The 21,681-nt window shown below is 53.7% G+C and overlaps 1 protein-coding gene across 2 annotated transcripts in view; it reads left to right on the top strand.

The window, feature by feature from the left end:
• The window catches only part of LOC113908194 (corticotropin-releasing factor receptor 1), a 53,526-nt gene that overhangs the window by 12,309 nt on the left and 19,536 nt on the right, over positions 1-21,681 (top strand). The window contains exons 2-3 of one of the 2 annotated variants that reach the window (XM_027568339.2): positions 8,476-8,563; positions 17,153-17,272. In XM_027568339.2, coding sequence (XP_027424140.1) covers positions 8,476-8,563; positions 17,153-17,272 — 208 coding nt within the window. The remainder of the gene's footprint in view (positions 1-8,475; positions 8,564-17,152; positions 17,273-21,681) is intronic. The other variant, XM_027568340.2, reaches the window with a different exon arrangement.

The following is a 21,681-nucleotide window of genomic DNA, read 5'->3' on the forward strand; positions in this document are numbered from 1 at the left end:
TAGTAATGAGTGAATCTGAGGGGGGGCCCTATGAAAAGGGGGAGAGAATGAATGCCTGAGAAGCAGGAAAAGGAGAGCAGACCAGGCTGGGAGGTCAGCAGGGCTCTGGGCACCGCCTCCCCGCCGCCACCCTTCCCTGTGCCTGGCCAATCCCACGGAGAGACATACTCCACTTCCGCAGGAGGCTGCTGGCTCCTGGGAGCAGAGAGGTGGTGGAAAGTGGGTGCACGTGACCTGGGTGGGCAGGGGACCCATCGGGGGGTGCTTCTGGAGAGGAAGGCCAAGTTGGGAAGGAAGCCACTTGTACGGAGTCGAGTAAGAGTTCTCACCACCACCTGTTACCTGCTTACCCTGTGTTCGGCCCTGTGTTGTTTTATTTTATTTTTATTTTTTTATTTTTTAAATTTAATTTAATTTTATTCAAATTCACTTAATTAACACATAGTGTATTATTAGTTTCAGAGGTAGAGTTCAGGGATTCATCAGGTGTGTGGAACACCCAGTACTCATCACATCACATGCCCATGCTGTTTTACATGCATGGTGGTGTTGACTCGATTCAAGAGCTTCAGAGTGAAACTTTCATCCCTATTAGCCCCATTTACAGATGGGGAAACTGAGGCTCAGAGGAGTTAAGCCACCCAAGGTCACACAGGTAGGAGGTGCAGATAGAAGATCCCAACGCGGATTTCTCAGGCCCCAGAGTTAGAGGTCTGATTTCTACTCTCCTGTGCATCCTGAAGGCAGAGCGTATTCAGACCTGGAAAGGAATGTAGGGAACACACTGCCCTCCTCATTTTACAGACAAGGAAACTGAGGCAGGAAAGGGCACAGGGCAGTGACTTGTCCAGGGAGCAAATTTGCCAGGGTCAGAACAGAACCTCAGCCCCGCATTTCCACCCCCTAATGTTTTTCCTTCCACACAGCCCGCTAAGGAGCTAGGAACTCAGCCTCTGAGAGAGCACCTGGCAGCTGGAAGCATAGAGATGCAGGAAAATGGGGAATAGGAAGTGTCCTGGTGGGAATTACAAGGGGACCCCATGGTCAAAGGAGGCAGAGAGTAGAAACCCACCTGTTCTTTCATTCAGTCAATGATTTATTCATTCAGGCATCGTGGGGCCTACTCTGCGCCAGGCCCCACTGAGGGTCCAAAGGCAGCTGAACATAGAGCCCGCCCTCAGGGAGCTTAGAACCCAAGGGACAGTAGATCTGGGATCCTTGGAGGGGTCTGTGTAAATCCAGACCTGGGGTCTTGCAGGTCCTCCCTGCCCCTGGGCTGGGAGAAGCAGGTACCCGCTGCTTTCAGCTGTGCTGAGGGTCCTTATTAGGGGAGCAGAGGAGTGACTAGCTCCCCAGACCCCTGGGAGAAAGGGCGGAGGCGAGGAACACCCCAGCGATCCTCTCCACCCCCCCACCCCCAATCTGTAGGCAGGAGACTTTCCTTTTATTTTTTCCTCTCTGCACAACAACAATTTAAGTTAATTAAATGTAACAATAAATTATGTCTCATCTGCCTAGAATAATCTTTCACTGCCCCCCCACTTTGGGAGCAAAGCACAGGCTCTTTGCCTGGAGGTGGGGACAGGCTGTGGCTGTCCTAGAAAGAGGCTGTCGGGCGAGGACCTGGCCTGGGCAGGATGGGGAAGAAGAGGTGAGGGCTGAGAAAGGGCATATGACGTCGCTGTCCTTTGTTCCAAGTCTACTTTACCCTGGCTAGTCCTCAGAGCACCTCCATGTGGATCAGAAAACACACCGTGGAGGGTCTCAGTTCTGCTGGGACACAGCCTACAACCCTAGCCCCCAGTAACCGCTCTGCTTGGCACCTCTGTGCACCACCATTACATGGGGGCCCTGCCTCTCCCCCACACCGTAACTCCGTGTCTATAGTTATATGCCCTGTAGGCACAGACAGGTTTCTGAAGAGTTTGGCAAACCAGATCCTAGGATTATTAAAAAATGTTTGTTTATTTATTTATTTATTTATTTGAGAGAGAGAGAGAGAGAGAGAGAGCACTTGTGAGTGGGGGGAGGGGCAGAGGGAAAGAATCTCCATGAGCACGGAGCCCAACATGAGGCTTGATCTCACAACACTGAGATCGTTACCTGAACCAAAGTCATGAGCTGGATGCTCAACCGACTGACCCACCCAGGCACACCCAGATCCTAGTTTTTAAATGCAACAGGGGAGTTGGCTTTTAAAGAAATCCTGATTTATGACCCCTCCTCTTTTTCATATTTAGATTTTCTTCTCTTGGCTTTGCTCAAAACAGGCTACACCTTGCAAACCATATCTCTGATAAAGGGTTACTATTTAAAATATATAAGGAACAAATACAACTAACTCAATAACAAAAAAACCCCAAACAATCCAATTTAAAACGGAGAAAGGGCCTGAATAGGCATTTTTCCAAAGAAGATATTCAGATGGCCAACAGGTATATCAGAAACTTGCTCACTCATCATCAGGGAAAAGCAAATCAAAACTACAACGAAATATCACCTATTAAAATGGCTAGGATCAAAAAGACAGGAAAGGGGCGCCTGGGTGGCTCAGTCGGTTGAGCATCCAACTCTTGATCTCAGCTCAGGTCCTGATCTCAGGGTTGTGAGTTCAAGACCTTCCGTGGGCTTAAAAACAACAACAACAACAACAAAACCCAAAAGGCAAGAAATAACAAGCACTGGTGAGTCTGTGGAGAAAAGGGACTCCCTGTGCTCTGTTGGTGGGAATGTACATTGGTGCCGCTACTCTGGAAAACAGTATGGAGGTTCTGCAAATAATTAAACATAGAACTTTTATATGAGCTAGCAATTCCGCTTTCTAGGTATATGTCTAAAGGAAATGAAATCACTATCTCGAAGAGGTATGTGCACCCCCACGTTCATGGCAGCATCATTTATAAGAGTAGGGACATGGAAACAGCGCAGGGGTCCATCGAATGAATGGATAAAGACATTATCATAGATAGATATATAGATGACACTGCGGGAACCCTGCTCTTGTTCAACTCTCTCCATAACCAAGCACGATTCTGAGACCCAGAGTGACCAGGTCATGGTAGTGACTCCCTGGACACCTGTGGAAACTTTAAATTTCAGAAGTCATCTCTCTCTGTGTTTTCCTCAAGTGGCTCACATCCATGCCCTGCGGGTAGGAGAGACCTGATTGCCCAGAGGGCCCAGGTGACTCGCCCAAAGTCACAAAATCAGTGGCAGGACTGTGCTCAGAACTCAGCAGAAGCAGGAGGGATCTTGCTGAGGGATCACACTGAATGTGGCTGTGGTTGTGTCCCTGGACCCTGCAAGAGATTTTCCTGGGGCCTGGGGTGGGGGTGGGGGAGCGGATGGGGGAGTTTCTCCCAAGCCCAGCATCAGAGGTAGTCATGCCAGGGGAGGGAAGGCAGGCCCTTCTCCTTTCTCATCATGAATTTTCGGGGGGTGGGGGCAGCCCCCGGTGCTTCCAGACCATCCCTCTCCTCCCTCCAGTGGCCCTTCAGAACCTTCCCTAAAAGGTTAATTACCCAATCATCCCATCAAAGGAAATTGCACTTTTGTGCCTTAAGGAGCGGACTGAGCTTCAGCAGCATAGTTATTTATGGCCTCTAATAAGCATTTTCTGGGTGTGATTAACCTTTATGCCAGAGTCACACTGGGAGTCGGGATGGCAGCTTCAATTCTAGCCATCACGCTGGCCTGTGGGGGAAGGCGGGGGGGGGGTGGGTGGGCAGCAGCTGTCAGACTCCGACCCCCACCCTCCCTCTCTGAGGGCCCCTGCACCCTTCTCTCTCCTCTGCCCATCCCTTCTTTCCCTGCCCTGATCTGGGCTAGCCCCTTCCTCCAGCCTCCATCTGCTTGAAAGTTCTGGCTCCTAGTCCCCACACCGCTGCTGAAAACAGCTCTGTGACCTTGGGCACCTCAACTAAAACCCCTGTAAAATGGGGAGTGTGAGACCTGCCCCATCTGCTTGCCCCAGAGCAGTCCCTGTCCCTGTCAGGGACCCACTGGGTCCTTGGACAGTCATTTTCTGTGACGCTGGAATTGAGCGGCAGCACACCCTTGGCCTTCTCAGGTTTGGCATTCAAGATTTGGCTCTTCGGTGAGTGGAGAGATTTGTCACTGAGGTGCAGGTTTTATTTTGGGCCCTGGGGCCGCCAGGCTGGCTCACACAAGTGAGGCATCACCTAGAGAGTGATCCTAGTGGTCTGCCAGCTTCCGCTTCCTAGGGCCATTTTGGTTTTTCTCTACCAGCTGTTGGGAAATGGTAAACCTCACACAGTCCTGAAAACTTGGTTTGTCAGAAATGGCTCTGAAAGGAGAGCCAGGAGCCCGAGTTAATGACCACGGGGGAGGACCCAGTGGAGCAGCCCAAGGAAATGGTGGTTCCTAGGCCCAAACCACTTTGGGTTTGCTTTGAGAGAGGATGACATGTCCGATGTGGTGGAGGCCCAGGCCTCTGATGTGAGCCCATCCACTGGAAGTTCTAGCCATCATTTTGGGTGCTAGACCTCCCTGAGCTGTGGAGGAAGCTTTGCATCCTCCCCCGGAAAATGGCTGTCATTACACACGACATGCTGCATTTCCGTACAGGCTTTTGGGTGTTTGTGGACCCCAGATCAAGAACTCTCAGCCTTAGAAGGAAACAAACAATATCCTGGAAATTCTGGGGGCCTGTTCCCACAGTGCAGTAGTCACCTGTTGATGGGGCTAGAAATTTAGCGAACGTTGAAGAGATCAGTGTACGGTGGAGGGGAAATATACAGGAAAATTCCAGACTTTTCCTGGAAGTGTGATTCAGGAATAAGTCAGAAGCCTTTACAAATCCTTCCACAGAGCAAGAGGTGGTACAAGCACTGATTCTTTACAGAACTGAGCTTTCCTGAGAGGAGAGGTTGGTTCGGGAATTTGAAGAAGCATTTTTCTTTGCACAATGCAAACCGTGTTGGTAGAGAATGACTTTGTGAACCGTCACATTCGAGATGTAAGGGTCAGGGTTATAGGCAGCCAGCCAAGGACAGGCTTGCCCTTTGCCCTTTGCATGGCATTTGGTCTGGTTTCATGATGAATCTGGATTTGCTCTGCTCCTCTGTGAACCCTAGGACATTAGGGTGAGAAGCTAAGATCTTCTGGCCTGTGTCTTTGCCATTAATCAGAACTGAGGGGAGTCAGTGCTTTGTACTGAGGTGATTTCACACTCTGTTTGTGAGCATCGTGAGCACCTGGGTCTGGTGCCATGTGCACAGGAGCCTGGGTCCATTAGCAGGGTGACTGAGTTGCGTTGCTTTGCTTTGGAGTGTTGGGGAAGGGGCTGCCAAGGGGAGGGCTCTGGAACTGGCTTTCGAGGACTGCAGAGCTCACTGGGTGCAGTGGTGAGTCAGGAGTGGGGGGTGCAGGGGGGCAAAGAACCGCAAGGGCAAAGGTGTGTGGACACCAGCAGGATCCGGTGACTGGGCATTGATAAGTAATTTAATGTGGATAGAACACAGTGTGCTTTCAAGGGGGATTTGAAAGACCAAGGCACAAAGCACAAAGCAGGGTTTTAGGATTAGAAGGATAGTGGTGGAATGTCAGGCAGGGGGGCTGATATTTTCAAATAGAGCATTTCCAGTTTCTTTCACTGGCCTGAAAGACAGTTGGCTCTGGGAGCCCTGCTCCCATTCTGTGTGTGTCTGTGTGTTGGGAGGTGGCAGAGGCAGCGGTGGGGGGGGGGGGCAGGGGACAAGCTGGGGGCAGGGATTCCTAGCTTCCTTCTAGAAGGGACCTCTGGCCGTCCCAGCAGAGTGGTCCCTCTCTGGGCATAGCACAGAGCTCTGTGCCGAGCTGAGCAATGCAGGTTTGTCGGTGAGGATGCTACTCTTTGCTTAACTAGCAAGAGCTGCTGGCTGGTCTAGTGACTTCCTCTTCTCTCTCCTGCGTTTTCATTTGGAAAATGAGGGTAAAGATAGTTCTCCATCTCTCTGGGGACTGTGAAGTTTAATTACTGGTTAATAAAGTATTAGAAGTTCCTTGGGGCCAGAGAGATGAATGGGTTTGTTCTAATCACTTCCAAGTCCCAGGAGCGAGTTAGCCAAGTGTCCCGAGTGCTGGGCAGAGAGTGGGGGTGCAGGGCTGGGGATATGTTTCTTGGACTGGGGTTTGGCCCAGTCAGAGCAGAAAGACTCCTAGGATGTGACAGGAGTGTGCCAGCAAGTGAACAGAATAAACAAAGCCCACAAAGGACTCAGGCACATGCTGAGGGGACATGTGGGTGAATCATTAGGGTCAACGGGGGTTTCCTGCAGGAGGCTGAGGGTGGGAGAGACTCTGACCGGAAGTGGGGAGCATTTGATTCCACCTTGGGAAAGAAGGCGGGAGAGAAGGGAGTAGAGCCTGCCTCTGTCATGAGACAGGAGTGGGGAGGGGCAGCTACTGGGGAAGGTGGGTGGCGCTAAAGGGGGCGCAGGGTAGGAGAGGATATTCATGGCAGGTGAGCAAGGAAAGCTCACTTCTGGGAAAGGGCAGACCAGGTTGCTTCTATGGACTGGAGGAGGGTCCTGAGGTCCGGAAAGGGTAAGTGGGGGGGTGTCCAGCTTGGGGAGAGCAGGGCAGCGCTGGGACTAGCGTGAGGTGAGTGAGGCCTTCTCCTCAAGCACAAAATTTAAGGGTGTCCAAAATCTCATAATGGAGATAAACAATATTTTAATATCATTACTGATTTTTCCCTTTACCCCAAGCTCCAATAGGCCCAGCACTATTACAGAGCCTGTCTTTTTAAAAAAGTTTTTGATCTTTTGTCCATCGTGGATTTTTTTTGCATTCATTTAGTTTTAAAAAATACTGCATTGAAATATTATGTGTCTTTTTGGCATCCCTTGAAATTTTGGACCCGAGGTGAGTGCCTCACTCTCCTCACCCTCGCCCCAGAGGGCTGTGCACAAAGGCTGTGTGCTGCTAGGCTGGCCCTAGACTGAAATAGAGACCTGCTCACCATGGGACAAGCCCCTGGCTCTCTCCCCATCTCAGATGCCCGCTGGGAAGTGGCTAAGACAGCTTCTAGATCTACCTCTCTGTTTCTGAAGTTCTGTAGTGAAGTTTGCAGATTGTGCGGAAGTGGCCTGGGGCTGAGAGGTACCATCGCCAGGTGGTCCAGGGGAGGGTCCCAGGGAGGAGACCCCAGGAAGAAAGAGCAGGGAGCAGGGGTGGTGAGGTGGAGGACAACTTTCTGTGAGGCTCCCCTGCCTTGGGAGCTCGGTCAGGCAGACAGCTTTGCTGGACATTGGCACCCATGTCCCCACCAATGGACAGGCCCCCTCCATACTCCAGCCCCCCACGTGCTTCTTATCCCCTTGAACCTCAAATCCCAGGGGAGACCACTGCCTTGCTTCTAACCTATGACTAAATAAAAATCACCAAGTTCCAATCAACCAACCTGACCTATCGAGTGCCCGTTGTAGACCTCACATACAATGCGATTCGTGAAGGTAGTCAGCAAATTTGAACACCATGACCAAAACAAAATTCCTGTCCTTGTGGAGCACAGTGTGCTCCTCCGAAGGACGGCCCAAACAGTGCATTGTGGGAGCCTGGGAGGGAGGGAGGACCATTTCCACGTGAGGAAACAGGCCCAGAGAAGTCAAGTAACCCACCCCCGGCAACACAGTGAAACCGGGGCTAGATGCCAGGGCTCTTTTAACTCTAACTCCGTAGGTGGGGTGGGGGGCAGTGTTGACCCCAAAGGAGGGGGACGCAGTGATTGTGTGAGGGTGTTGGCTGAAGGGGGCCCTGCCACTCTCCTCCCACATGGGCTAAAATTCTGGAGTCAGAGTGACATGGAGCCCCCGGGAGGGTAAGGGGCAAAAGTTCTCCCTGGAGTAGGGCAGGCATCTTTCCAGACACATGTACCCCTTCACCTCCGTGGGCCTCCATTTCTCATCTGCAAACACGGACGGCCACCGCAGCCCCCAGGGAGAAGGAAGAGCCATGGCAGCTGTAAAAGGGCTTGATGAAGGATGAGGCAGAATTTGTAGTGACTGGTAATCGGCTGGGTGAGGATGGGAGCCCTCTGAGTGCCTGCAGCTCTGGAGGGAGGCCAGCAGGTGCACTACTGAAAGACACCTATGAGCCCACGAGCGCCCAGCGGGCAGGTGTGTGTGTGTGTGTGTGTGTGTGTGTGTGTGTGTGTGTGTGTGTGTGTGTGTGTGTTGGGATACAGGTGAACCATCCTTGGGATTCCGTGTGGATACAGGTGGCTTCCTCAGGCGTAGCCTCCATGAAGGTCCCAGGTCTCCGGGAGAAGGTTCACCATTGTCCCGGGAACCTAGGCTCCTGCTGTTGTTACCTGCCTCCTTTCCAAGCCCTTCTAGAACAGGGCAGCTCCAGACCTTCCAGACACAGAGGACATGGGGGAGAGGGAGAGCAAGTTGGGGCGAGGGGAAGCAAGGGGAAGCAGGAAGCTCACAGCACAGTCTAACGGTGTCCCTCGCCTCCCTGTGCGCACAGGCCCTGCTCCTCCTGGGGCTGAACCCCATCTCCGCCTCCTTCCAGGACCAGCACTGCGAGAGCCTGTCCCTGGCTGGCAATGTCTCTGGTGAGTCCCCCTCTCCCAGTGGTGCAAGATTCCAGGTCTCCACGGCCCCCTCCCCTGGGGCTCCGGGGGCCTGCACACAGAGCCATGCCCCAAGGTAGGAAGAGCAGAGAGATTTCCTCTCTCCAGCCCCACGCAGCTCATCACATCTCCACAGAGTACTGTGCTCAGGAGGATCCTGAAGTTGGTGCAAGTGTGGTGGGAAGGAGAGCTGCCGTGAGGTCAGAGCATCAGCCATGGGGCGGACAATGGGGGAAGTCACCCCAGCCCCTGCTGTGAGAACCGACAGAGCAGAGGGCTGGGCTGCGACTCAGGCGCCCGTGGGGAGGAAGGGCCACCGTTCTCTGCTGCTAAAAACATCCAAAGCACAATGCTGTCGGGTGCTAACTATGTGTCAGGCACTCTTGGAGGTATTGGAGATATAGTAACCCAATTTTCATTTATACCTAAGGAAACTGAGGCGCAAAGAAAAAAACTAGTAAGTCCCAGAGCGAAAATTTGAGCCGAGGCAGCCTGGCTCTACACCCCCTCAATAGAAAATACTGCATAACTACAAATATTACTAATAACTTGTACAAGCACACCATTTGCAAAGTACTTTTGTAGAATTATCTCACGTCTCACACGAGTTTAAGACTCAGCATCCGTACAGGTGAGGAAGCTGAGGCATGGGAGGGTCAGGCCTTTGGCGTCCAAGGCCATGTCTTTTCTAACTTCGGGTGTGGTCCGTGAACCCTCGCCCTGGCCACTTGAAGCAGGGTTCCTGGGGAGGCTGCTGCCTAGCAAAGGTGGGGAGGGCCCCTGCACCTGAAGGTCTTTGGGAGGCTCGCTGTTCTTGGGTGGTGACTCGGTTTCCTCTCCGGGTCTCTCCTTGATTCGAACCAACTCATGAATTGAGCACCTATTGTGAACTGGGCCCCCTGGAAGCCATGAGGGGACCAAAGAGGGCTCACCATCTGGGTCTGGGAGTCAAGCCCACAAACACAGTACTACGAAGCCGAGCACAAGGCGCATGCTGGTGGAGAGGTGGCCACAGGCTGCCAGCAGGGAGGCAGAAGGCATGAGCTTCTGAGCCTGGGCCTGTGGGGGGAGGAGGCTTCCACACCTCTGAGCAGCTGCCGCTGGGCCTCCTGAACCTTCACTGTGGGAGGAGCCTGGGGGAGAGGAAGAGCTCCGGACATGGAGAAGGCCAACTGCGTCCCATGCTCACGGTCGCGCTCTTTTGTCCTTCTACCCTAGGGGCCCCTCTAGCAGCCCCAGGGATGAGCAGGCCCTTGACCCTCTTGAGCCTCGCTTTGCCCAAACTATAAAGTTGGGTGCGGGGGTGGGGGGTTGGTACCTACCTCAAGGATCTGTAACAACTAAATGCACTAAGTTTTATGGCAATATGTTACAAACTGTAGAGAGCCGTACCACTAGTGAGCATTGTTTATGATTGTTGGTAACATCAGCAGGCTTTTGAAAGGGCGAACCGTATATAGCTGGAATGAGGAGAAGGCATTTGCTATGAATTGCTCACAACACTGGAGGTGGCAGGGAGGATAGATCAGGGGTGGTATGAATGCAGGAAGGCTTCCTGAAAAATCACTTTCACAGTGAGTCTCTGAGAGACTCTGAGTATGAACTGGCAGCGAAGAGCCAGGGCTCTGAGCCAAAGCTAGAGTTAACCGAAGACCAGCAGGGGGGCTTGGTGGAATGACAGGGGAGGAGTGAGGAGGGAAGAGCAGTAAGCCTGGGGAGGTCACCGGGAGCCCGGAGCATCTGGCTGCAAAGTTGGCTAAGCCAGGCCATGGGGAATAGGAAAATTCTTGAGCAAGAGTCTGGAGTTCTAACAGAGAGAGACAGGGAGGGAAGAGACCTGTCCAGGGCCTGAGTCTGAGATGAAGGGCCCTGCCCACAGTCCCCCAGGCACTGAGGCCAGGTCAGCCTCCATTCACTTGCTCCTTGTGCGTGGAGCAGTGACGTCTCTTGAGCCCACGCAGGTGTCACCTGTCCTTGGAGGCAACAGGCCATGATGAATGTCGTTCATTCCCCCACAATTTGTACTCCGTGCCCCTACTCTCAGCCCAGCCCAGCCTGGCGGGCTTCATGGCATACAATCCATCACCCTCCACAACAGCCTCTGAGAATGAGCTATTTGTCTTCCAATGCCAAGACCTACCCAGACCGATGGGCACTGGTAGAGACAGATGGTGAGGGTGGGGTGGAGGGACCGGGACAGATGGACGGGCGTCTGGCTGGGGTGGCTGGCACGGAGTTGGGGCCTTTGGGGGTCCTCTCATATGCCAGGAGCAGGGAGAGGGTGGATCCCTAGGGCCAAAGTTCCATCATGTGGCAGATCACAGCCTTGGCAGCTCATAAAATCATGGCATAAATATGACAATACCAGAAAGTAATAGAATTATTGACTAATGACATCAGAGACAAATGAACTCATACTTTTGACAAGGACCGAGGGTCATTCGTTCCTATCCCTTGTGTTAAGGTCATGAATGTTAATAATAATAGCTAATACTTATTTAGTACCTACTATGTGTCAGACACCATTCTAAGTACTTGAATCTCATTCAATCATCATAACAATATTGTCAGGAAGTATTTTTATCCTCATTTTACAGAAGAGGAACCTAAGACTCAGAGAGGTTAAGTAACTTGCCCAAGCACACACAGTTACTAAGCAGTAGCCCCAAGATTTGAATCAAATGGGCCACCACATATGTGGCTGCCCAGAGAGCCACAGTGCCCAAGGCCGGGTGTGGCCTGTCACCCCTGCAGTTCCCCACACCTATACAGGGTTTACACACAGCCCCCGATTTCCCTCAGGACCTACTATGCACCTGGCACTCTACTAGGTGCCAGGAATGCAAAAGCAGAGAGCTCGCAAACCCACAGAACAGGAGGCTCCCAGCCACTTGTCCTGATGAGTCACATACCAGCAAAGGTTTCTTTCCAGTCTACCCAGCCAAAAAAGAGGCAGCTCAGCCACAAGGTGGCCAAGACAAGAGCAGGACTCTCTGCCTGCCCTCTGCCACCTTCTCCATGCTGGATGACCCAGGCAGAGCCCCTGCCCGTGCATCCCAACAGCGCCTTCCTCTGAATGGGCAAGAGTGTCTATTTCAGAGGCTGCCCTTGGGCCACCTGGCTGCTCCCATTCTGGGCAGCCTTGGCTGAGTCCCTCTCTTGAGCTTAACCACACAAGTGCAGGGCTGCTGCGAAGTGCCCACCTACTCTCGTTCATTCAGAAGCCGCTAATGAGACACCCAAAATAACTGGGGACGGGACCCAGATTCTGATTTCCTTCTGAAGTTACCTACTACAGAAGGATCTGCTGAGCACTTTCAGACCCTGAGCCTGGCGAGAAACCAGTGCCCAATTGTGCACAAGCATTAAGTAGGCCACCTTCAAAGGGTTCTCATCGGGTTCATTAAAACAGGCTCCCCAGGCCCCTGACTCAGCAGGGGTTTTGTCAGAGGCAGGAGGGAGCTGTCCACCTCTTCCTCTCTCCTCTTCCCTCCATTTGCACAGATTTGGGACTAACCGCAGTGCTCCCATGAGCATTGGAGTGGGCACGTGTGGGGTTAGAGGAAGATGCAGGACCAGTCTTACACATTACTCTAGCCCAGTTGGTTCCACTCCCTTGCCTCCAGAAAAAAGGGATGACGCTGAAGGGATCTGGCTGCCTCATGAATGGGGGAGCAAGCCATCAAGCGATAGGAATGTTAAAACCTCAGACATGCCAAGTACAAACTAGCCTCAGGGCCTTTGTATGCGCTGTTCCCCCTGCCTAGAACACTCTTCCCCCAGATGTGCACATGGCTCCCTGTCTCACTTCCTTTAGGTCTCCGCTTAATTGTTAGCACCAAATTACAATAGCGGTCCTGGCAATCTTTATCTCCTTACCCTGTTTGCTTTCTCTTCATAGCATTCTCACTGCTTAACAGCTATGTCTGTCTGTCTTTCTGTCTGTTTGCTGCAGCCCTTACCTCCCACCCCCAACTAAGGGAAGGGCACTTATTTCATTCATAACTGTATTCCCAGCCCCTAGAACAGGGAACTGTGTCCCCAGCTCCTAGAAAATTTCTTAGGAGGTCAGTAAAAACTTGTTGAATAAAGAGCAAAGTCATTATTCCTCCCCATCTATGACTTAATTGGCCAGGAGGGGTGACCTGGAACAGTTTGGTGTGGGGAGGAGTTGACTCATAATAAACAGTAGCTCCTGGCCGGTAAATCGGCCTGGCTATTTGCAAGGCTAGTTTACTCCCATCCAAACTGCTCCTCACCCCCAGAACTATGCTATCCAAGTGGGAAAATAGCCCCAGGAGAGCAGGAGGGGTTGGGCATTTGTGCCAGTGGGACAAATGGAGGGGACTTGGCTCAAGAATCAGAGTCCAACCACCCTGACCTCTAGGTCTTTATAGCCCCCATGCCGAGTGACATCCAGGCTTCCTTTCCTTCTCCGCTTCCCAACTAGGAGACCCACTCCCTCCCCACCCCCAGCACCTCTGGAGTTATTTTTCCCTGTACCTTTTTCTCCTGGCTTTCTGTCTGCCTTTCCCTGTTTTACTCTCCGTGTCTTTGTCTCCTTCTATTTCCTCTCTCTCCCCTTCTCCTTCCTCACTTGCTCCCACCCCCTTTTCTTCTCTTCAAGTCATTTAAATGGATTGAATGAGTGGTGTGAATTTCCAGAAGTACCCTTCACACTGCCTGGTATACAGTAGTGTTCAGCAATGGTTGGTTCTCCCTGCCTACACACTCTTCCCCTTTGGAGGCCCGGGCTCTGCCGGATCCCCAGGGACCGCGTGTACGCAGCGTGGTGAGCTGAAATCCCTGCATGAGCAGTGAAGGGCTGTGGCCCGCGGAGGCAGGCACCTTGCGGAAGGTGCCTTCGAGGCGGTCGGGCCAAGAGGTCTGGTGGGCAGTGCCCACTGCCAGGTACGGCGCCTGAGGCCCTGTCCTGCAGCCTCCTCCCTTCCCTCGACCTCTGCGTCCCCCGCCCCCCCTTCTTCCAGCCTCCTTTCCACTTCTAACTCCCTGCCTCTTGCTCAACCGGCTCCCTACTCTAGGACTGACTTCTCCCAACCCGGGCTCTGCCGCAGCTCCTGATTGGCCCTGTGCCTCTGACCACGCCCCCGTCTGACCACGCCCCTCCACCGGACCCCGCCCACCCAGGTCCAGCCCGGCAGGGAGGCTGTGATGCTGATGGCTTCTATTCTTCATTCTTGAGGACTGTCCCTCCCTTTCTTCCCTTCTCGCACACAGACTTTCATTCCTTCCAGGATTTTCTGGACTGTTAATGTAAAGGTCATGTCCATGGCAGTGTTACCCCGCTCCCTAGCCCCCCAAGCAGCCTTCTTTGAGCTGCGGGGGGGGGGGGGGGGCAGGAGGGAGAAGAGAGACTGCGGCAGCAGGGGCTAAAAACCAAATAGCAACCAAATGCTATGAGGGCCAGTGGCCCAGACTAGGGACTTCTATGGTGCAGTGGGAAGACCCCTGGACAGGTGTCAAAAGCCAGTGTTCAAACCCCACTCTGCCTCTTGGTGTTTGTGTGACTCTGCATAAACAATTTGGCGGCTCCGGTCTCAGTTTCCTTACCTGGAAATCAGAGAGAATTAGCACTCACCGCAGAAGGTGGTATGAGACCCATAGTAGGGGCTAGGGGATCCTAATCCATACCAGACTAGGGGCAAATAATGTCTGTTCTGCCTACTCCCACCCCCATACCTCCTCACCAGCTGTGGGTGGGTCAGGGCTCTGGCCATTGGCTGGTACCTGGTCATCGAGGTCAGAAGGGCCATCTGCTTAGTAGCTGGTTTCTGCCTTGGCTCTAGTCCTGTCCTGGCTGTGACTGGTGCCCAGTCCTGCCCAGCCCTCTGTTCTTGCCAAAGGGGTTCTGGGGAAGTGTCCAGGGCAGGAGAGAGAGGGAGAGAGAAGGGAGGGTGGAGGCCAGCTCCTACGTCAAGAGAGCATGATAGAGAAGTTCCAGGTGCTGCCACACATGATGTTCCATTTAGTCTTCCCCGTGCCCAGCTCAGGAGACACTGTGAATGAATGAGTGAGTGAGTGAATGGACAACCGTCTGACGAAGGTACAATGATATCATTAAATCAGATGGTATATGCAAAGGACCTGGCACATGCCTGGCACACAGCCCTCAAAACTGTCTCTCCCTTCCCCGCGGCCTCCTTGGCTTTCTACCCTCCCTTTATTGGCACAACATGTGACATAATAGAAAGAGCACGTAGTTTAGAGTCAAAAACACCTGGCTATACTTCTTGGTTCTTTCACTCATTGACCCATGACTTTGAGCAAGTCGCTTAACGTCCCTCTGCCTCCGTTTGCTCATCTGTAAAAAGGGACTAATGACATTGCAGGGTGGATGAGGATCAACAAAATAGATGAGGATGAGCCTTGAAAAAGCCGAGCATGGTCCATAATATCATTTCTCCCTCCCTGTGGCCACTTGCCTCTAGCTTCCCCCCACCTCTGGGCTCAGCACGAGGGGCATGACCCCTGAGAGATTACAGCCACAGCCTGCTTTCCTCCCTGCCCTCCCCCCCGCCCCCGCGCCATGATGCCATTCATGGAGGCTGTACTGTGGCACAGCGCCAAGGCCTGGCCTGGCCCGCCAGCTCCCCGTGTCCATGAAGCTCCAACCCAGACTTCTTTCTCTTTCAGTTAAACCCCTTGGTCCCAAGGCCTCTGCCCCTAAGCCCCGATTCGCAGGAACATCCTATGAATCGATTTGATTAGAAAGGAAGCCCAGCATTAGGTACAAGTGCATCGCCCCGCATCCAGCGGGGGAAAGGCGCCCATCTAACCCCGGGCTGTTTCCTGAGAGACCGAGTACAGGCTAACAAGGGGAGGAGTTGGCAGGTGGGCCCCAGTCAGGGCTTGGCAACTGCTGATGCCCAGCCCTGAAGAGGCGGCCCCTGCACTGGTTTATGGCTCTTCCTGGCTTGTCTGTGCATCCTTGTGCCCATCCCAAGAATTACTCACCCCCTCCCATTGGGATGGGCACACTGGGTCTCAACAGGACAGGTGTGCCAGCCTTTTGTGGAAGAGGGGCGTCCTAAGGCAGAGAAAGAAGGGCAGCATCAGTAGGGGTGCGGGGGCCATCCTCAGCCCAGCCTCCGCCACTTCAGACTAAAAGCCTCCCTACCCTCCAGAAGCATTCCTGTAGTCTCCACCCTGCCCCAAGAGACACACATACATACACATATGCACACAGTCCACTCCAAAAAGCTCTTTGAGGGAAGCCTGGGTGGCTCAGTTGGTTAAGCGTCTGCCTTCGGCTCAGGTCATGATTCTAGGGCCCTGGGATCAAGTCCCACATCAGGCTCCTTGTTCAGAGAGGAGCCTGCTTCTCCCTCTGCCTGCCACTCCCCCGTTCGTGCTCTCTCTCTGATAAATAAATAATCTCAAAAAAAAAAAAAAGCTCTTCAATTAAGGGAAAATATTTGGAAGGGGACTTCAAGATCCTTTTTTGAGTCACAGACCTCTTTGAGAATCTAATGAAGCCACAATCCCTTTCCCAATTAAGATGCACATATACACCAATTTTTTCACTTCAGAGTCTCTATGAACCCTTAAAGCTTCCAGTAGACTGAGATTAAGAATTTCTGATCAGAACCAAACTCTTCATTTTATTATAAAGACACAAAGGCTGGGGTGCCTGGGTGGCTCAGTTGGGTAAGTGTCTGACTCTTGGCCTGGGTTCAGGTCATGATCTCAGTGTCCTGGGATTGAGCCCTTTGTCCGGCTCCGCGCTCGGCCTGGAGTCTGCTTGTCCCTCTCCCTCTGCTCCTCCCCCTGCTCTCTCTCTCTCTCTCTCTCATGAATAAATTAAAATCTTAAAAAAATAAAGACACGAAGGCTTAGAGAGCAAATGACATGCCTGTGGTCACACAGCAAATTAGTAGCAGAGCCCAGTCTGAAGTGTGTGTCCCAGTCTATTGGTTCAGTGTCCTTTCCCGTCCCCCTAGGTGGTGTCTCCCTCTTTTTTCTCCCTGTGGCTCCCTTGTTGGTCAGTTCTCTGCTGGGGCCCAGCACAGTCCAAGCACAAACACTGCATGTTCAGTAAATGTGGTTATCAGGCCTGGGAAGAGCTCAGCCAACTTCATCTAACTGGTTCCTCACTGCAGAGCCAGAGAAGATGTGGTCTGGTTCCATCAATGTGTGCGGCGGGCTAGATCAAGGATTGGCTGGGTCTGTTCCAGGCTGCTCCAGACTGTGAAGTCTCAGAGGTCCAATCTATATCAAATGAGGGGCCAAGAGAAGTGCCCTTGGGCTACAGAGCAGAGGACCTGAAGTATGTCCAGCATTGTCTCTAAATGCCAGTCAAGATCTCAGCTTTTAACACCCCCTTCACGTGTCTCTGTTCGTCCTCTACTCTGGAACCCACGCTGGCTCCCTCGTGCCATACCATCAAATTCAGATTCCTTTCCTTGATGTCTCCTCTGCATAGGACGAGCTCATCTCTACACTGGGGTCATTGCTCCCATCTTGTTCCCAGCTGGTGTGTGAATGTGGGGAGGTGGGTAGGATACCAGAGTAGGGAGCTCGCCCCGCCTCACCGGCTGTCTCTGCCCCCAGGGCTGCAGTGCAATGCATCCGTGGACCTCATTGGTACCTGCTGGCCCCAGAGCCCCGCAGGGCATTTGGTGGTTCGACCCTGCCCCGCCTATTTCTTCGGCGTCCGCTACAACACCACAAGTAAGGGAACCTGTGGAGGGCGGGCCCTCTGCTGGGAGGTGGGACAGGATGGGGAGAGCTTGGGACTTGTTGGAGGTGGGAGGAATAATAATGACGACGACAAGACTGTAGTACCTCCTGTGGATACAACCACCATTTACCAAAGGCCAGCTCTGTGCTCTTTACTGCTGATTTCCACAATACCCCTGGGTGATGCCATATGTGACTATGTAGTTCTCATTATATACTGAGGCCTCCGAGGCTCAGAGAGGTTAGGGAATTCACCCAAGGTCACCAGCTGGTAAGAGGTGAAGCTGGAATTTGCCTGCAGCTCTGTGTGACACTTTCTTCTGCAGGTGACAAACTGGGTTAGTCAGGATAAGCCTACCACAACCCTATGAGGTAGGGCACGAATCATCAGAATAGCCCCCACTTTGAGCTCAGAAAGGTTAGGAGGTCTGTTCAGGGCCCTGCAGCCAGGAGGTGGGGGACCCCGTTTTAGATCCACAGGCAGGGGGCTGAGCCTTGCATGCACGCTCACAGGGCTGGTGAGGACTACCCAGGGTCTGTCGGATACTTGATCCCCACGTAAACACCTCGATACCCTGAGGCCCTGAGCCTCCTGAGCCTCCACCTCCAGGCTTTGCAGCTCCTTGTTACACCACCTGTCACCCTCAGGATTAATTTGCTCTGCCCTGTCAATGACTCACAGCCCCTGCTTATGAAGAGAGAAACAGCTGCAGGCCAGGGGCCCTGTCCTACCGAGGGGGGGTGGGGGTCCCTAGATGGGTTCTTGGGTTCTGGTGAGCCTGGGCTCCGAGGCCCAAGGGGGTGCCGAGGGTGACCAGCCCCCAGGTGGTTCACTTGGAGAGTTGCCAAGTGACCTTAACGTATTTCCCCCGTCGTATGGCTCTTTGGCCCCTGGTCTGACGACGAGAAGGCTGGAGGGCATGGCTTCGGCTCAGAACTCCCACGTTCCTCCTTCTGCCCCCTCTCCTTTACCAGCTACATGAAGGGGGTTGGGGTGGGGGTTGGCTGCAACCCAGGAGGGGTGGGAGGGCCCCGGGGAGGCTGGAACAGCCAGACTACACAGCTTCGTGTGTCTGCAACCACTTCTTGGACCCCAAGAGGAGGGTGTGGGGAGGAAGTGCAGGTAGGGGGAAGGGCAGAAGGACCTCAGAAGAGAGCTTAGTGTGTGCCACCTGCCAACCTCCAATCTATTAGGGCCCATTTTACAGTTAGGAAATGGAGGCAGAGGCTGACAGCTGCCCAGGGTCACAGGGTGTGGGAGGCAGGGCCACGGCCTCACTCACAGTGCTTCTGGGGATCCCAGGGGCTGGTGCCTGGCGGGGGGCAGTGAGGCTTCTCCCAGAAGGAGGCCCTTCTGTCTCCGTAGCACCGGGTCTTGTCGATTTCACCTCCAAAGTGATGTTCACGCCGGAGCTGATTTCTCCTCCATCCCCAGAGCCACTGCCCCGGCCCAAGGCACCGGCTCTCTGACCCTGGTTTCCCATCCAACCCTTCTGTGGCTCCCGATTGTCTCCATGGTCAAGTCCATACTTCTGAGTGGGGCCGGCCAGGCTCTCTGTGGCTCCAGCCCTGCCTCTCCACATGAGCTCACTCCACTCTTGTCTCCAAGGGTGACTTGACATGACGCCAAGAAAGACTTTAGTGTCTGGGCACGAGCTGCTGATTAGCCCAGCCCGCCTTAAGTGGAAGCTGAGAGTCCAGGATTCTAGCCCCAGCTCCACCTGGAACTGGCTAAGGAACCTTCTGCACTGCCTTCTCCAGGCCTCAGTTTCTCCACCTGCAGGATGGGTGGGAGGTTTGGGTGAGGTGCTCTCTCTGCTCCCAGGAGAGGGGCTGGGGGTGATGGTCCTTGGACGTGGAGCCAGGGCTGGAAGACTCTCCCTTCACAAGTGCCCCCAGTGCCAGAAAGTGAGGGACACACCCGTGTGTGATCAGTAGAGCCTGGGAACCCAGAATTGTACCTAATCATTAGGCACGAATTAATTCATTTACTGATGAGATACTGCCAGGACTTCCAGGCCTTTTCCTTAATGCCCTCCCTCCTGCTGCATCTGATCTTCAAAGGGATGGGAAGCTTTTCCAAAAATATCCATTTTCCCAAGACTCTCTGGGAGGACTGCTCAGCTCAGCAATTAAAGACAAGGAGGTCGCATCCTCCCTGGCAATGACTTGCAGCTGGGGGAGCTGTTTCTCTTTCCAGATCATCTCCTCTCTTCCCACCAAAACCTGCTCCCTCTGGATGACCTGGCCCAGGAGGGGCTCCATGCTCCCGCCCCACATGTGGGGTGTGAAAGGGGAGCCTGAACCAAGGGGCATCTCTTGCAGCTCCTACCAGTACCCACTTTGACAGGGATATGTAACATGTCCTGAATCTTATAGAAGGTTGTATAAGTAACACTTCAAAGACAATAATAATGAAAATAATAGTGCATGCCACGCACCAGGTAGAGCTCCAAGCACTCTGCATGTGTGAACTAAGAATGCCCACTCAGCCACTGAGGCAGGAGCCATTGTGAAGCTTATTCCTATGCTGCAGATAAGGAAGCTGAGAGGTTGTGTGACTTGCCCACGGTCACACAGTTAGGAAGGAGTGGCATCAGGATTTAAACCTGGGCCACCTGGTTGAGAGCCATGCTCTTCACCCTACATCGTGCTCTGTCTCCTAAAGCAAGACCACCCCCTTATTCCAGCCCCCCTCCCCATGCCTCTTCCAACCAGATCTCTGCCTGGAGTCCCTTTTTTTTTTTTAAAGATTTTATTTATTTATTTGACAGAGAGAGGCACAGCGAGAGAGGAAACACAAGCAGGGGGAGTGGGAGAGGGAGAAGCAGGCTTCCCGCTGAGCAGGAAGCTCCATGTGAGACTCGATGCCAGGACCCTGGGATCATGACCTGAGCCGAAGGCAGACGCTTAACGACTGAGCCACCCAGGGGCCCATGGATTCCCTTTCTTTGCAGACATTCCAGAGTGGCTCTGGTCCCAGGCACGTCCCCTCCACGGCAGACACACTGGATTCCCCGGCTCCTTGCTTCCTCCCAGACCTTCCTGAAATCCCAGTCACTGAGCCCTCAGCCCTCTGGTAGCTTATCCCTCATTTAGCAATTAGGAGAGAATCAGCAGCTCCTTCACCAACTCTGCCCAAGGGCTCAACTCTACTGGGAAGGGAAGCTGAGCTGAGCTTTAAAAATGCATTTAGCCTCATTTTCCCACTGGCATGCTGCGGCCTGAGCAGCCTCTCAGCAGGGTGGCCAGGGAGTGCGTTAGAGAGGCCGCGGCCCTGTGGTCCTCGGGGCCAGACCATGGCTCCCTCTTTCCCAGAGGCAGCAACATCTCCCCCCACCGGCCACGACCCCACCATCTCCCTCTTGGCCTGCTGCTGTCAGCAGAGAGGCAGGTCCAGGCTGGACACACCCCCCTTGGAGAAGCAGTTGGCCAAGCCCTTCCCCTTACAAATGACAAGAGGGGCCTAAGCGGCTCGGGAGGCTGGCTGGCTGAGGCCACTCTTGCAGCCCAGCAGCACTGAGCCGGACCTAGGGCATCCCACTCTGTCTTCCACACAGTGCTCTGTCCCTGCTGGGCTCCGGGCTCAGGGACTGGGACTCAGGCAGCTTTCCCAGCCATCCTCGAGCCCTGCTGGGGTGGGGATGTGGCATGAGGGTCAGTGTGAGCCATGAAAAGGCCTGCAGCAGGGGATTGGCTCAAGATTCAGTTGCTCTTCTAGCCAGTGCTGCCTGGACTCAGGGCCAGAATTCACTCTAGGAAACATATTTAAAGCCACCAATGCCCGAGTGAGGTGAGGCAGGGCGACATCCACCGGCAAAGGAGAAAAGACTCAAGGTTTGGATCTCCTTTGGTCCCTTCCTTCCTGGATTTTAGGGCCCTGGTGCCTGCCAGGGGGTATGGGCAGGAGAGAGGGTGAGAGGGACCCTTTGTGCAGCTCCATCCACCCCAGAGCCATGGAGCCAGGCCTCATCTCGACCGCAGGGCTCCTCCCCATCTCCTTAGAAGGCGACAAGTTCCGGGCCGCAGGCCAGTGTCGTGGCTGCACGGGCCCCCACGCCTCCCTGGGGCGCCCTCCTGTCTTTTCCCCCAGGTGCCATGTGCCAGGCTGGGAGCTGGTTGTAGTGGATCCCATGAGACCCACCCCTTATGACATCCCCCAGTCCACTTTTGCCCCCTGTCCTTTCCTGTCCTGAGAGACCTCCACCATGGATGTGTCCAACACATGACCCTCCAACATAAATCCTGCTGTTAGAGAAATGCCACCCTGAGGACCTTCCCCGACCCCTGCCCTGTGGGCCCCACCCCATGTGAAACACTGCCACGCGAACCCCCCCTCCATGGGAAACCTCACCACGGACAGTCATTCCAATGTGCCACGTCAACTGTCACCACATACC

Source organism: Zalophus californianus, chromosome 16 (assembly GCF_009762305.2).
Source record: "Zalophus californianus isolate mZalCal1 chromosome 16, mZalCal1.pri.v2, whole genome shotgun sequence".
In the NCBI taxonomy this organism is placed as follows: Eukaryota; Metazoa; Chordata; class Mammalia; order Carnivora; family Otariidae; genus Zalophus; species Zalophus californianus.